General features: G+C 37.5%; 1 protein-coding gene across 1 annotated transcript in view; it reads right to left on the bottom strand.

The window, feature by feature from the left end:
• The window catches only part of LOC136877587 (fatty acid synthase), a 426680-nt gene that overhangs the window by 129032 nt on the left and 282165 nt on the right, over positions 1-15483 (bottom strand). Inside the window, exons 20-23 of the mRNA XM_067151746.2 lie at positions 15047-15205; positions 14619-14846; positions 7435-7622; positions 156-338 (exon numbers count right to left, since the gene is read on the bottom strand). Coding sequence (XP_067007847.2) covers positions 156-338; positions 7435-7622; positions 14619-14846; positions 15047-15205 — 758 coding nt within the window. The remainder of the gene's footprint in view (positions 1-155; positions 339-7434; positions 7623-14618; positions 14847-15046; positions 15206-15483) is intronic.

Consider the following 15483-nt stretch of genomic DNA (forward strand, 5'->3'; position numbering starts at 1 on the left):
ATTCTTCTATATACAGTGCACTGATTGTACTCAACATGAACATTATTTTTGTGAAAATTTTTCTCAAATTCGTTATGAATACCATCTGTCTGTATCGTGGGAATTTTAAATAAAACATTAAAGAGGGTTGTAGAACAAATGAAGTAATATTTTACCCAAATTGAGTCAAAGATATAGTTTTCGATTCTTCAGCCTCCTCTCTTAATGGTAGTGTACGGTAGGAACCCCATTGACCCTTTTGGTACACATTGATAGCAAGATCTTGAGCTAATTGTTTCTTGTACACTTCATGTTTAAGTGAGAATGGAGGAGCAGTCTTATCCAGTATAAAAATACACCTGAAATGTTAAACAAAAACATATATTTTAGAAGTTAGATTTAGTTTTAATTTCCTACAATGGCAGGGCCAGTACTTTTCTGGAAGTTATAAATACATAAAATAACCAAGGACTAATACAAGGAAATATCTAGCTGGGAAAGTAAAATACACAGAGAGACAGTGAGTACAACAGCAAGACTGATCAAGACTCACAACACTTAGCATAAATGGGAAATATTAGTTTTACATTTACATCAGCCATGGCAAAAGAAGACTGCTGTATAATATATGAAATGACAAACACTCTGTAGGAGAAGGATAGTATATGAGAAAGTAGAAAAAGATAAGAATGGAAATAAATATTGAAAGGTGTTATCAAGGTAAGGTTATCTATTATTCCAGCCTTTGATGCAAGTTAGGTTATGTGTACAACTGAGAACAATATCAACCATTTCATGGTTATGTATTTAAGTTTAATTATGTTTTATATAGCTCATGCATTATAGGTTAGGATATGTTTTCCATAATCCTTGATGTGTTCACTCATTCAGAAAACTTCTGATTATCATATTTACTAATGTATTAGCCCCCTCGTGTATTAGATCCCCCTTGGCTTTTCGAGACAAAGAAAATGAAAAAAATAAATCTCGCATACAAGACCCCCGAACGTAATTCGTTAGAGAAGAACAACAATTTCACTTCGAAGTGGCTACAAGCCTTATGCAGCTCTGATGACATCATACAAATTTGTCAATAGTTTTGTCAATATGACCTGCGCAATGAAAACACGCGTCAAAGTCATGCGGTACATCCGTGTCCCATAGTTAAAAAATATCCACCTCCATAGCGTAGGCCTACTGCAGCTCTGATGATGTCACACAAATAGGTGAATAGTTTTGTGTCTGACCTGCGCACTGAAAGGACGCATCAGTGAGGACAGTTGCCCACGTGGCAGATTCCCTATCTGTTGTTTTTTTAGCCTTTTCTTAAATGATTTCAAAGAAATTGTATATTTATTGAACATCTCCCTTGGTAAGTTTTTCCAATCCCTAATTCTCCTTCCAATAAACGAATATTTGCCCCAATTTGTCCTCTTGAATTCCAACTTTATCTTCATATTGTGATCTTTCTTAATTTTAAAGACACCACTCAAAATTATTTGTCTAGTAATGTCATTCCACGCCATCTCCCCACTGACAGCTCGGAACATACCACTTATTGCAAATTAAAAAATTCATTGTTTCTTAAATCCATATTGAAAGCAACTTGTTTTAAATGTGTAAAATTTTATTGTGTGTTATTTTTCACCTATTCAATAAATCAATCATAAGATTAATGTTCTTTCCGCATTAAACTATGAACATGGGACATGTTTTGCCTTTTTTAAAGGGCATCATCAGCCTTATCGCCTCAATACCAAAACAGGTACCTGTTTAGCTATGACATAATCTAAAAATTCTTGTAATTTAAAACATTAACATGATGTATAGTCATTATTTAAGGAACTTGATTAGACATGAGAATCATTAATATGCTAAAGGCATTGGTTAAGAGTAAAAAGTGATTAATTAACCTATATGGTACAATAGACATTGGTAAAATTGAAGTGAGTTAAAACATTTTTAAACAAGATTTAACCCACGAGTGGCGCTAGCTGAATTGTAACACGAGTGGTTGCAAGCAAGACTTTCTCTCACATTAAACTTCACTTAAAATAATTGTATCTTCTACAATTTTGTAGGGCGTAAGAGTGAAATGAATTATGGAAATAAGATGTAAAGACTGCGTTATACAGTATAGATTTTAAAAAGTCATTATCCGTATATTACAGAAACGAATTACTCCTTAATGGTAATTAGTCATTAGTTCAGTCACATGCAATTACGTAATATTCACAGGAGTGCCGGGCTGAATGGCTCAGGCGGTTAAGGCGTTGGCTCTCTGAGCAGGTTTCATCCTGGCTCAGTCTGGTGGTATTCGAAGGTGTTCAGATACGTCAGCTGCAGCTTTACTGGCCTGTAAAAGAACTCCTGTGGGACAAAATTTTGGCAGCTGCAAAAAGTAGTTATTGCGACGTAAAACCAATAACATAGTTATTAATATAGAACTTTCTGACAGTCGCAATACAAATGCAAGAATAAAGTACAATAGGGTCTTCTCTCTAACATTTGAGTTAGCTGGAGTATGTAACAGCATTTATTTTGCAGCATTCTTCCTCGACTCATAATTTTTGAAGACTCGTTTATTAGTAATTGCAAATGGAGAACGTTATGCGCATGACTTAAGTCAAATACTAATGCCTACAACAGGAGAAAGTTTCCTTCTCGACTTCAACATAACACCAACACCACTGGTCGCGTGATGAGAGAACCTCTCACACAGGGCCCACAAACTCATACATGTATTTGTTTTGACTAGAGGAGGGGATGCTTACCCTTCAAATGTGAATCGTCTTACTCACGATAGTTATCAACTCATCTAAAAGAGGGAACAGTCACCTCCCTTGCATCGCTGAGAAGTAAACTCACAATACAAAATAATGTGAGAGAAAATCTCATATAGTGACTACTCATGGGTTAAAAAGGAAATACATTTCAACATATAAGTTTTGACATATTATTTAACTATATGCTCAGATCTAGTGATTAGTTCTCATTCAAAGGTTGATAAAACTTGGTGTTTGCAACTTCAAAGGCAGAAGTTATTTTATTGTTGTAATCTTAATTGAAGGCTTATTACTGAGTACTATATTTGGTGGTGCATTAAAATTGTAATAGTGTCATTAACATCTTCTTTTGTATACACTAATATTGTGGTGTTGGTGTGCTGCATCGATGTTGTGGCATTCTAATGTTAGCTTGTTGATCAAAAAGAGAACAGGCTGTGGGACAGTTGTGATGTAACGCTGTAGGGTGTATATAAGCTCTGTAAAGGGAGAAGTTAGAATTAACCAGATTAAAAATGTAAGAAACATAATGGGAGAGGGTAACTGAAAAAATTATAAGTATTGCTGTGTTGACGCTTACCCTTTGCCTACTTGATTGTTACCTTGATGTGTGAGTACTGGTTGTCGCTGTTGTTCTGCTACGCGTATTGTATGTGTGTCGTCTTGGTGGAGGGCAGTGGTCTTGTGAAGGCGGGGCTATTGGCTTGCGGGTTGCGCGTGAGAGAGAGTTGCTTGCTTCTAGTGGGGAAGAGGGATGTGATGTGTTTATTGGCCTGATGGGAGTGTTTATTGTTTTTGTTTTTAAAACCTTACATAAAATATTATCTTGAAGATTTAACTGATGGAATAGGATTGGTAATTGTTCATAAAGAGGACTTTTAGTATCTATTGGATCATTTAAGTTTTGATTTATGTTACATTTCTGATCTAAAAAATATAAAGCTTTTCAAATTCGGTCATAAGTCTGTCTTTATCGATTTTTAAAAAATCTCGAGTTTGCATTCAGTTGTAGTGAAGCTATGGCCTGAGTCTCTCATATGATTACTCAAAGCTGAGAATTTGGTATGGTTTTGAATGTTGAAATGTTCAGTGTATCTAGTTAAAAAGCTTCTCCCAGTTTGTCCCACATAAGAAAAATTGCACTAAGTACATTTAAGCCTATAAATGCCCGAACCAGAATATTCGTTGCTTTTTAGCCTGTAAACACACATCTTGTTATATTACCCCAGTTTAGGGAGAGGGACCGATGTCTTTCAGAATTGTAGTAAATGTGAAGGGATGCATAAAATTGGATTGCAAGGGGCTGGTGGTCCACCCAGTATGTGTAAGGAGTGCGATGTAGCATTGTGTGTTAATCCTTGTTTCAGGGCATTTCACACACCCACAGACATATAAACAATGTCTGTCTTGTTTAGTAGTGAGTGTCATGATGTCTTACTTGTCATCTGTTTAGTGCTGAAATGTTTTGTGTCTATTTTACATGTGAGTTAAAGAAGAACCCATAAACAATATCACAAGTATACTCAGGATTTTAAAACAGGAACTTTCTGGCTTATGTTTAATTGTTAAGTTCACAGAACTTACTTTCATTGTTACCACTGTCACTTTATTTCAATGAAAAGTCCAATTTTAACAATTAAAAATTGTTAAAAAAGATCACAATTTTGTAAATAATCAGTATGTTACGAGGTTAAGTAAATTGGAGAAGATTTTCTGTACTGCTCTAAGCTGCTAAGCTGCTAATTGTCCTCCAGTGACTGTGTTTGGACTGAAGCAAGGTCTCTTGCTCTGGTCATGGTTGCTATGTAGTGGTGTGAGGGGAATTCTGTAGGCAACGACCCTGTTCAGTAGAGAGGTGAGGGGGAAGTAGAGGAAGGTGTAAGCAATAACTCTGTTCAGTGGAGAGAGGAGAGGTGTGTATTAGGGAGTATCTTGTAAGACATTATCTTTAGTGATAAATAATAACCTACAAAAATGTCTCGAGTGGCGAGAGTGTTGCCTAAATTCAAAAAATTTAGTACAGATAAGATATCTTGCTGGAATCCTACAAGCAGGTAGGGAAACATTATCGTCTATCAACTATGAGGATAAAAGGTCAATTCAAAAAGTTTCTAGACTAGCTCTATATCAACAAATGCAACACTGGGTTGCACTAGCAGCTATGGTGATCTTTATCCTTGATAAGGTAGTGTGCCTGGAGCCATCGCTGTATTAACACTGGGAGTTGTTATAGTGGTGTCTTTTGTGAACATATGTGTATGGTAATCTGCGATTACGTCGTGGACAGAAAAGTAGAACAATGAGCCACCATGAAATTTTGCGTTAATCTGGGCAAGTCCGCCACAGAGGCATTGAATATGCTTTGTTGATGTTTGCCTTCTGATGATCCACACTCATCTCCTGTATGCTTCCCAAAGCTTGTTCAACCCCTCCATGGCTGATTTCCCAGTTTAATGTAAAATTTCCTTGTGGGTCATTGCTCCACTTTTCTGTCCATGATGTAATCGCAGACGATCAGGCGCACATGTTCACAAAATCACCGCTATAATAACTCCCGAAGTTAATACAACGACCTCTCCTTGCACACTGCCTTATCAATATAGAAGGTCACTATACCTGCTAGTGCAATCCTGTGCTGCCATCTGGCAGCATAGGCAAGGGAGGGTTACTGGGAGTTAGACCACCCCCACCCCCAATGGAATGAACAGAAACTGACAATAAACAAGTGAAAGTTGGGTTGGCTCTTTTCAACATTCACAGAGACATAATTGTAAAACCAACAGATCTCTTGGATCTATTTTCTAAGAAGCCTCAAAATTTGGATTTTAGATTGTAAACTGAACATTCCATTCACTTTGATCACATTGTTCTTGTTCTGTATTTTAATGTAAGATTTTATAGTGTACTGCAATCTGAATATCAACATAATTCACTTGTATGAGGACTATGCCAAAATTTTTTAGCAGAGTGTGAGAAAAAAATGTTTATTTGTGAAACAACAATTACAACTTTTCAAAATACTCTCCATTAGCATGTATACATTTTTCCATTCTCTGAAACCACTTAGAAAACGTTTCAGTCCAAGCTTCTTTCGGGATGTCAATTAGTGCACTCCCATATGCTGCAATGGCCTCTTCATCTGACAAAAACCGCTGGCCACGTACTTTTTCCTTGGTCTTAGGGAACAGAAAGAAGTCACATGGGGAAAGGTCATGTGAATAGGGGGGATGAGGTAATACTCACACTTTTTCCCTTTCCAAAACGTCCATTGTTCTGGCAGCCCTGTGTGCAGATGCATTGTCGTGATGCAGCAGAAGGTGCCCACTTTTGGACTTTGGGTGCTGTGACCTAAGTGGCGAGGACTTTGGGAAGACATTCACATACCATTCAGCATTGACTGTTCAACGTGTGTCCAAGGTCACAGAGGTGAGATGCCCCATTTTCGTAAAAAATGTTGCCACCATCTTCTTTCCGGAGCTCCGACTTCGTTGAACTTTTGTGAGTGGTTCCTCCCCTGGAAAGCACCACACAGAAGACTGTCTCTTCGTTTCAGGGTCATAATGGTAGACCCATGTTTCATCACCTGTGACGATATTGTAGGTGTCTTCGGACTGCCCTCCATTGAATTTTTCTAGCATGAAATGACACCAGTTCGCTCTCTCCTCCTTTTGGCTTCCTGTCAGGGAATGTGGCACCCAAAGGGCACATCTCTTGGTAAGGCCTAAATAATCGTGAACGATGGTCTGCGCTGCTCTTGACCCAATATTTAAGGTCCCTTCAATGTCACAAAATGTATGATGTGGATCTGCTTTGATCATTTTCCTCACAGCATCAATGTTTTCTTGAGTCACAGCTGTTGCTGGGCAACCGGGACGAGGTTCATCTTCAATTGACTGCCGACCCCTTGAGAACTCGCGAAACCAATTTCCAACTGTGGCTCTAGAAGGGGCAACCTCACCAAAAATGCACAGCAAAGAAGAATGGCATTCTTCGGCATTTAATTTCTTTTTATAATCATAAAAAATTATTGCTCGAAAATCGCGGTGCGACAGATCCATCTTAAAGATAAAAATTTCATGATGTTCCGTATTGAACTGTATCACAATTAAATTGAAATAACATTTCTTATTTACTTGTATTGAATAGGTTGAACTACGTTATTTGTTATTTCAATTTTTGAGATCCATCTTGCACCATGTCTGACTCAGCACTGCCTGTGCTCTCTTCCCTCGCTGTGGAGGAACTACCGCTAGGAGGGGTTGCGCGCGTATGTTCCAAGGTCGAAAAACATCGCTCTTTCAAATGAAAATAATCCCATTGTCCTCAGAATTACAGTTTATGCGCTGCTAAAACCTTTCGGCATAACCTTTGTATCAGTGTCCTTATGACACTTGTGCATGCGTGTACACACACACACACATGCACACACAATAACTATAACACCCTCCCATCGGTTGATCCTGGCTAAGCTACTGCTGCCATCTATGGGTACACTACAGAGCTGGTCTGGGAACGTGTTGATCCAATCTTGTATATTGCACTGAAGATATTAAACATTGAGAATGAGTGCCAAATTTGACAAACTGCATTTAGAAACTAAGAATACTGTGTTGGATCAGTTGAAAACAGTCAAGTTTTGAACATTTGATGATTGTAAACAATAACCTACCTTATGTTCTGAACACTGCAGTCTACTGCCAAATTGTCAAGGAAGTTAGGAATGCCACATGGTGGTTCACAGTGAGACACCAAATATATTCTGCTGTATGTTTGCAGTGCACCTCTAAGCTGGTTCAGCCATACTGCACGGTCCTCATGCATTTGAATTGTGGTAGCTGATTTGTCGACGTGGGCTTCCTGCAGCATATTTTAATATTAGTTTGAATGACATTGTATACATGTAATATGAAATACCTATTCTATTTGTATAATTAAGGAGACCTTACATCCTGTTTTTCTCAATCATGTTACCTTTCACCAGCCAAAACAATGTCCAGACAGCATTTTGTAAATTTCATCTCTAATAAGATTAAGAGAAAAATTTTAATTAAATTGTGATGTCTCCCATAGTTGATATATTGACAAGTCCCAATCCATGGCTAAAACAGTGTTCAGTGATGGTTATAAAGGTTACTATGCTCTTTGGTCACAGGGTAATACTGCATTTACTCTTCTAAAAATTTTGAAACACATGATGTTTGGTGCAGTTACTTTAATAATTATCATTTGCACAGCAATACTGAAAAGAGCAGAATATATATTTTTTTGTATCCCCAGCCACAAATGCAAATGTGGAAAGACTTGTAAAAAAATTTCAAACTATCATTAATATCTGAAAGGTACAAAATGTTGCTTACAGAAATGTTGGTATCAAAAGTAAGATGGAGTTTTTAATCATGCAAAGTGTCATAGTGAAAGCAATGTCAGTATTGATGTAGTAATTCTTCATTTGGTACTGAAATAAATGATCAAATATTGTACTTTTCTGTAAACCATAGTATTATGTCTGTTTAAAAATAAACAAAATGACTAAACAACCTGGACGATGTTATAGGAATTACATAATTATAATGAATAATGCCCATGGGAGTGTAGCCACCGTGGCTCAGATGGCAGTGCGTAGGCCTCTCACCGCTGGATACCGTGGTTCAAATCCCGGTCACTCCATTTGAGATTTGTGCTGGACTAGGCAGAGGCGGGACAGGTTTTTCTCTGGGTATTCCGGTTGTATTCCGGTTTTCCCTGTCATCTTTCATTCCAGCAACACTCTCCATTATCATTTCATAGCATCTATCAGTCATTAATAAATCACTTTGAGAGTGGCAACCCCATTGTACTAATAGCCTATATATGATTCATTCATTACATCCCTGACCTAGTCAAAGACTGGAAAACAGGTTGTAGGTTTTCATTTCAGTGCCCATAGGAAGTTGACTGGTGTGAGTTGCATAGACCTGGGATGCAAATCTATTCTTTTTCCATCTCTGAGATATGATCACTGTAAGTATAATAACTGGCATATTGTGGTATTTTAAAGAAATGCCAATGTTAAATGAATTAACTCAGATGTAAGCAAATCTGCTTCTACTTGCAACAAAATTCAAATCAATTGTAACTGATTTTTGTATATTTTCTCCTGGATTGGCACAAATCATTTTCTTATGTCCACTTGGAAACATGATCCCATCCAGTGAGACCAGTTTAACCATCTGGCCATCTTTATTTCCACAATGCTTATTTGACATTCTACCTCTTTCATAATTGCCCAACTTTCTGTGGCGCAGAATGTGACAGATAGGAAAATGGTGCGATGATATAACCATTATGATGATGATGATAAAGATACATACATCTGTATGCTTTTCTGTGTTCAGCATGGAAGCCTCTGTGAATTTACTAAATGCTTACACAATCCTCTATTTGTAACTAGCTCTGTGGACTCGTTTAGTTCCGTACCTCTTATCTTTAAATCATTAGAAACTGAATGTAACCATCATCACCTTGGTCTCCCTCTATTTTTCCTATCATCCACGGTGGAGTTCATTATTCTCCAAGGTAACCTATCCTCTTCCATTTGCCTCACATGACCCTATCACTAAGGCAGCTTAATGCATACAGTTTCATCAATTGAGTTCATTCCTTCGTAACGTATTCTTTATCTCCTTATTCCAAGTATCCTCCTACCATTTGCCCCAATTGTGTGTACTAGCAATAATTCTTGCTACTTTCTTGTCTGTTACTTCTAACTTATGAATAAGATATCTTGAGTCCACCCAGCTTTCACTCCCATAAAGCAAAGTTGGTCTGAAAACACATTGGTGAAAAGATAGTTTCATCTGGGAGCTGACTTCTTTCTTACAGAATACTCTTGATTGCAACTGTGAGTTCACTGCATTAGCTTTGCTGCACCTGGAGTCAATCTCACTTACTGTCCTACCATCCTGGAAGAACACACATCCTAAACATTTGAAATGATCTACCAGTTTCAGCTTTGTATTCCCAACTGGACATTGATTGATTGTGAGTTGCCTGATACCAACAGCTCACAATCAATCAAATTACTAGAATTAAGGGGTGTTCTCTCCTATCCATAGCCACATCAACAAGAGTTCATAAGAGACACTACATCACTAAGACGGCAAGACTCAAGTTTTATACCAACAGAAGCGGTGCAAGCAAATCTTAGTCCCGTTTTACTTAATTGTGATGACAACATTGCCCATTTACCAATTTTAACTATATATTTTTATATATAATTTCCATTTATTTTGGAAAGACCTCCTGTATTTACAGGCTGCCGCTAAGAACAAGGTAAAACATATTAAATTTTCTGTGCATATCTATTAATTAAAGAAAATTCAAAATTAACTGTAGAGGTGGTGACTCAGGATCTTGATTTAACCATCTGACTGGCATAAATAAATATTTAAAAAATTAAAAAAAATCTTTCTCACTAAATGGCAACAAACAATATTAGTATTAGAACATAAGACCATGCACGTGGAATTCAAGTTAAACAACATCTAGTGCAACATCGTTATCAGAATCTAAGACTGTGCAAGTGGACCTCAAGCAAAAATTTTAGACATGAAATTCACCATTTTAATCTGTTATTGTTAAATTTTACTTTGGGATTTAGACCTGCATAGAATTCTTAGATAAAGTAATGTTTTATATCAATGTATCTGCTATTTTGACAATCAGTGTTAATGATGTGTTTAGTAGCTGAAGATGATCTCCAGCGGGATCAAATCTAGTCCTGCGATTGTAATATATTTTTAAATTTAAATACTTAAACTTGTAATTATAACAAGTATTGATTAGGTGGAGGCTCCCAACCCTATAACTGTAAACTATAGAATGTCCTGCAGCCCTAAGAAGATGATAGACCTGATGAAGACCTTCAACATCACTTTCAAGGAGTTCATCAACTGGGGGCTGAAAGCGTTCAGGGGTTCTCTTTTGATACTCAGACACCACTTACATTCGCCAGACTGAGACATAATTTACTTTCATTGTTTCATTTTTGAATGAAATTGATTTTGTGTATTCTTTGTCTTAAGCAGCCTCTGAGTGGAGGAAGATTTTGAAAATAAAATATCCTCAGTGCTTGGCCCTCACTCACTGCAGTGAGATAGATAGGAACTTCCTATGAAAAATTCTCAGCTCATGTAAAATTTCTGAGGGCAAATAAGGCCAAGGTCAAATGCAAAGATGTACTCTAAATTTGGACAGCTCTCACTTATTATGAGATAGAACCATCTCATGTTTCACAGCCCATTTCTCTCAAATGCCTAACACTAGAATTTCATGCAGAATTCTTGACCTTCCCATGACTGGGTTATGTACCACTCCATGGGCAACTGGAGTGAAGGAGGATCTAACCGGTGCCTCTGCAAGAAGAACTGGTGCACAGTGGTCTGAAGTGCAAAGAACTGCATTTTCCATCAAGAGGAAGCTCTACAAAGGCTGACAAGTGCTAACTATGGTCTTAATTGGCTGAAACAATATGTAAAATAATAATAAGCACAGAAAATTAGAATCAGCTTCCCTGGGTATGAACATGATTACTGAACCTTCCAAACAAATAACCTCCCCTTTCCCTTTAACAGAAAATTATAGTAAGTAAGTAAGTAATTCGTCTTTATTCGTGGCGAAGTTAGGGCTCAAGGCCCTCTCTTACACTTAACCACAATATTTAAAATGAATAACGTACATATAATATTTAAATAAACAGATCTTTTAAAATAATATGGTACTAATAGAAAATTTTGAGATTGTAATAAAAAAAACTATTATAGAATGGACAACACTACAATCTAAGTGTACATGATGATAAATATAAAACTAACACTAGTGATAATAAGAGACGGAAACACAGAAGAAAAAAAACCTATAACTAGCAAATATATTTCTAATTTTTATGAATATATGCTCATTCACGCACTCATTCACACTACACACATCGAAAGTCAGCTAGAGGTATTCAGAAAGTGATTTCGGCAATCCGTCTTAAATCTCCTACGAGAACGCAAATCCCTAATGGTAGCAGGTAGGGTATTCCACAGCCTCGCGGCAGTGACTACAAAGGAGCGGTTGTAGGTCCTGGAGTGACTGAGAGATATTGTTAAACAGGAGCCAGATCGTGTATCGTGGTTATGATAGGAGGAGAGGTAATTAAATTTTGAAGAGAGATAATTCGGTACACCTGTGTTTAGAACTCCATGCAGAAGAGACAACATGTGGAGACTGCGACGCTCATGAACACGAAGCCATGACAACTCCCTGTAATAAGGTGAAATGTGAGAACCATATCGCAGCTTAAATATGAATCGAATACAGGTGTTTAAACTCCGTTCAAGCATCTTGTTACTGTCTTGAGATATGTCCGTAAGTACAGTGTCGCAGTAGTCTAGAATTGGTAAGATTAGGGATTTTACCAGTTGTATTTTAAGATTTTTTGGAAATATAGTAGAGTAGCGTTTGAGAGGAAAAAGGGATTTCTGCACTTTACGGCATGTATTTGTCACTTGTTCAGTCCAGTTGAGGGTCTCAGTCATTATAACGCCTAAGTTTCTCACTGACGTACAATAGGGCACGACAATGTTATTTAAAATAATTGGGGGTACATGTCTACTTTTTAACAAGTTGAGGTTTATTTTGGTACCAAATATAATAGCCTGAGTTTTGTTAGGATTTATTAACAAGCTGTTATTTTTTGCATAGTCATTCAGTCGTCGTAAGTCAAAATTTACTCTGTCAATGGCTGCATCTATGTCTTGTGGATATGAGTGATAATAAATCTGAAGATCATCTGCATAGATATGGTACTTGCTATATTTCAATGCGTCCCCTATGTCGTTCACACTAACAACAAATAGAAGTGGGCCCAAAACCGACCCCTGCGGGACACCTATTGATTTGTTGTGCCATCCTGAGTACATTGTTCCTACTGATACTCGTTGCCGACGGTCAGTGAGGTAAGAGCTAAAAAATTTAAGAGATGTCATATTAAAGTTGAGACTACGGAGTTTCAGCAATAGTAACCCAGGGCTAACTGTGTCAAAGGCGCTGCTTAGGTCTAGTAGTGTTGCTACAGTCACATATCATTGGTCTATCGCTTGTCTGATGTCGTCCGTAACTCGCAGTAATGCTGTCGCGGTACTATGTCCTTTTTTAAAGCCGGATTGAAAAGGGTCAAGGAGGGAATTTTGGGTCAGGTATACAGTGATTTGTGCATGAATCAGACGTTCTAGTGCTTTTGCGATGGGTGGCAGGATGGACACAGGGCGGTAATCTGATGGAGAATCCAAGGTATTGTTTTTCGGGATAGGCCTTATTAGTGCGTCTTTCCAAACGTTAGGGAATACTCCATTGGTCAGGCAGTAGTTGAATATGTGAGTCAGTATTGGTAGTACAGCCCCGATGATGTTTTTAATTAATTTTATAGAGATACCGTCATTACCTGTCGCATCGGAAGTGATAGAGTAGAGTACACGTTTAACATCATTTGCGCTAACGGTGTGGAAAGAGAACTGGTCGCACTCGGAAGAGCGTGCTAAGTTTGTGGGATTAGCTGGTAATGGAACTGGTCCGACTTTAGGCTGAGAAAAGTAATCATTTAAGGTATCTAGAGATATGGTGGGAATGTGCTCTTCTACGGCTTTGCCTATGCCCAGAGATCGTAACTTCTTCCAGGTTTGGTTTAAATTATTATTTCCAGCTAATTGTTGAAAGTAGCGGCATTTACTGTTTCTAATTAGCTGTTTAACTTTGTTTCTAAGTATCCTGTATTGCTCAAAGTCATATTTGTCACGTGTTCGTCTGAATTGTCTGTACCAACGGTCACGGCTGGCCATAACAGATCTTATCTCGGTCGTCAGCCAGGGAGAAGGGGGGCTGGTAAATCTTACCTGCCTCTCCGGAGCATGTTTGTCATACAAGTTCAGCACTAATGAGTTGAATCTGTTGACTTTTGAGTCAATGTCATGAAAATTACGTATGTCATCCCACGGTAAGTTATATGCGTCATTACGAAGGTCATCTAATTCAATATGTTTTATGTCTCTTAAAATAACGTAGCGTGCTTTATACTTCGGTCCTCGGATAGAGTAACATAAGTACAATAAGTCGTGAGTTGAAATCCCAGGAGCAGGGATCTGTCCGTGCTTAACGACTTTCTGGGGTTGATTTGAAATTATAAGGTCAATTAAAGTGTGAGTCGAGTGGTCAGGGTAGTAGACATGATTCGTAGCTTTAAGTGGTAGGATTTCCATGTTCAGAGCATGGAATATGTGACACAACTTATCCGATTCACTAGTTTGTTTTAACAAGTCAGTATTAAAATCCCCCATGACTATGACATCTTCGTAGACCGAGATAAGATCAGTTAAAGCTGCTTCGAATTCCCCCATTTGTCTAATATTAGGTGGCTTATATACAATTCCTATTAATATTTTCTTATTACAGTCGAGTTCAACAAACATATACTCAGGTCGCAGGGGAAGGCTTGGGTCTGAGGTGCAGATAATCTTGCATTTTAAATCATTCCTGTAGTAAAAGGCTACTCCACCACCTCGTCTGTCAGTACGGTCATGTCGTAAGAGTGTACTTTCACTGATATTTATCTTTTTCTTCTGGGTGATTATTATAATTTATCTGACAGTCTTTTGTTTCTTTAATTTTAATTTGTAATTTACTTAAGCAATTTTCCTTTTTTATTCACAAAGTAATCTGGAATGTCATCACATGTTGACAAAATAGAGAGACCGTTATTTCAATTCTTAAGTGATATAAACTAAAGCACTTAGCACTGAAAAAATTATGACAGTATAACAGCAGAAATTGAAATACCTTTCGTAGCAAAAATAAGCGATGTCCTTCACAATTTTGCTCCATGACCACTACCATGCCTTGGTCTGGCTGCCAGATGATGGAGTCAGCTATCCTCACCAATAAGAAGGCACCAGAGTCTGCTATCAGTGTTGTTCCAGCCTTGGCTAATGATTCAGTGGTTAGCACAAGAATACAGTTGTATTTTAGTTCTTTCACATTTGGCCAAGTAATTGTATCGACATCCACCTAGTGAAAAACAGTAATTTCTTTGGTCAGGTTCTCTCAAACCAAAATCAATAGCCCAATTCAAGGCTCTCTTTCTAAAGAATATATAGTGTTATAGCTTTATAAGAAATGTTAACAATAAGTATGTCATCCATTAACAAAATATCAAGTGTATAGAAGGGAGAGACTGATACATATTAAGATCTGGTACATCAACTCACCCATGTATTTTGCATAGTTTTGGTGATATTCTCCACAATTGGTATAAATGTATTATTGCTCTTCAGTTCTGCTATGCTTACATGATTTCTACTCCTATTAGAAGGATGGTAGTTTTCCAAGGCAAGCTGCAAACTTATTTCAATGAAGTTATCCACACTCTGCAAGTAAAGAGACATAACTGATTAAGAACAGGTTGTCCTCCAGTTTTTTACATCAGGAACATGTATGTCCTGTCTCTTCTTCAGGTTGTCCTTGAGTCCTTTATGGCAGGAATGCATATGCCCTGTTCCTTTCTCAACTAATACTTTATTTATATTGAACATAAATCATGGGTTGTATTTATTAGTTTTAAATCATTCCTCTTTTCATAGGAAAAAATTAAAAAAAATTCTGCTTCAGATATAGCTTACTAACTGTTGTACCCATTGTTACTGGG

This window comes from Anabrus simplex, chromosome 7, assembly GCF_040414725.1.
Source record: "Anabrus simplex isolate iqAnaSimp1 chromosome 7, ASM4041472v1, whole genome shotgun sequence".
NCBI lineage: Eukaryota > Metazoa > Arthropoda > Insecta > Orthoptera > Tettigoniidae > Anabrus > Anabrus simplex.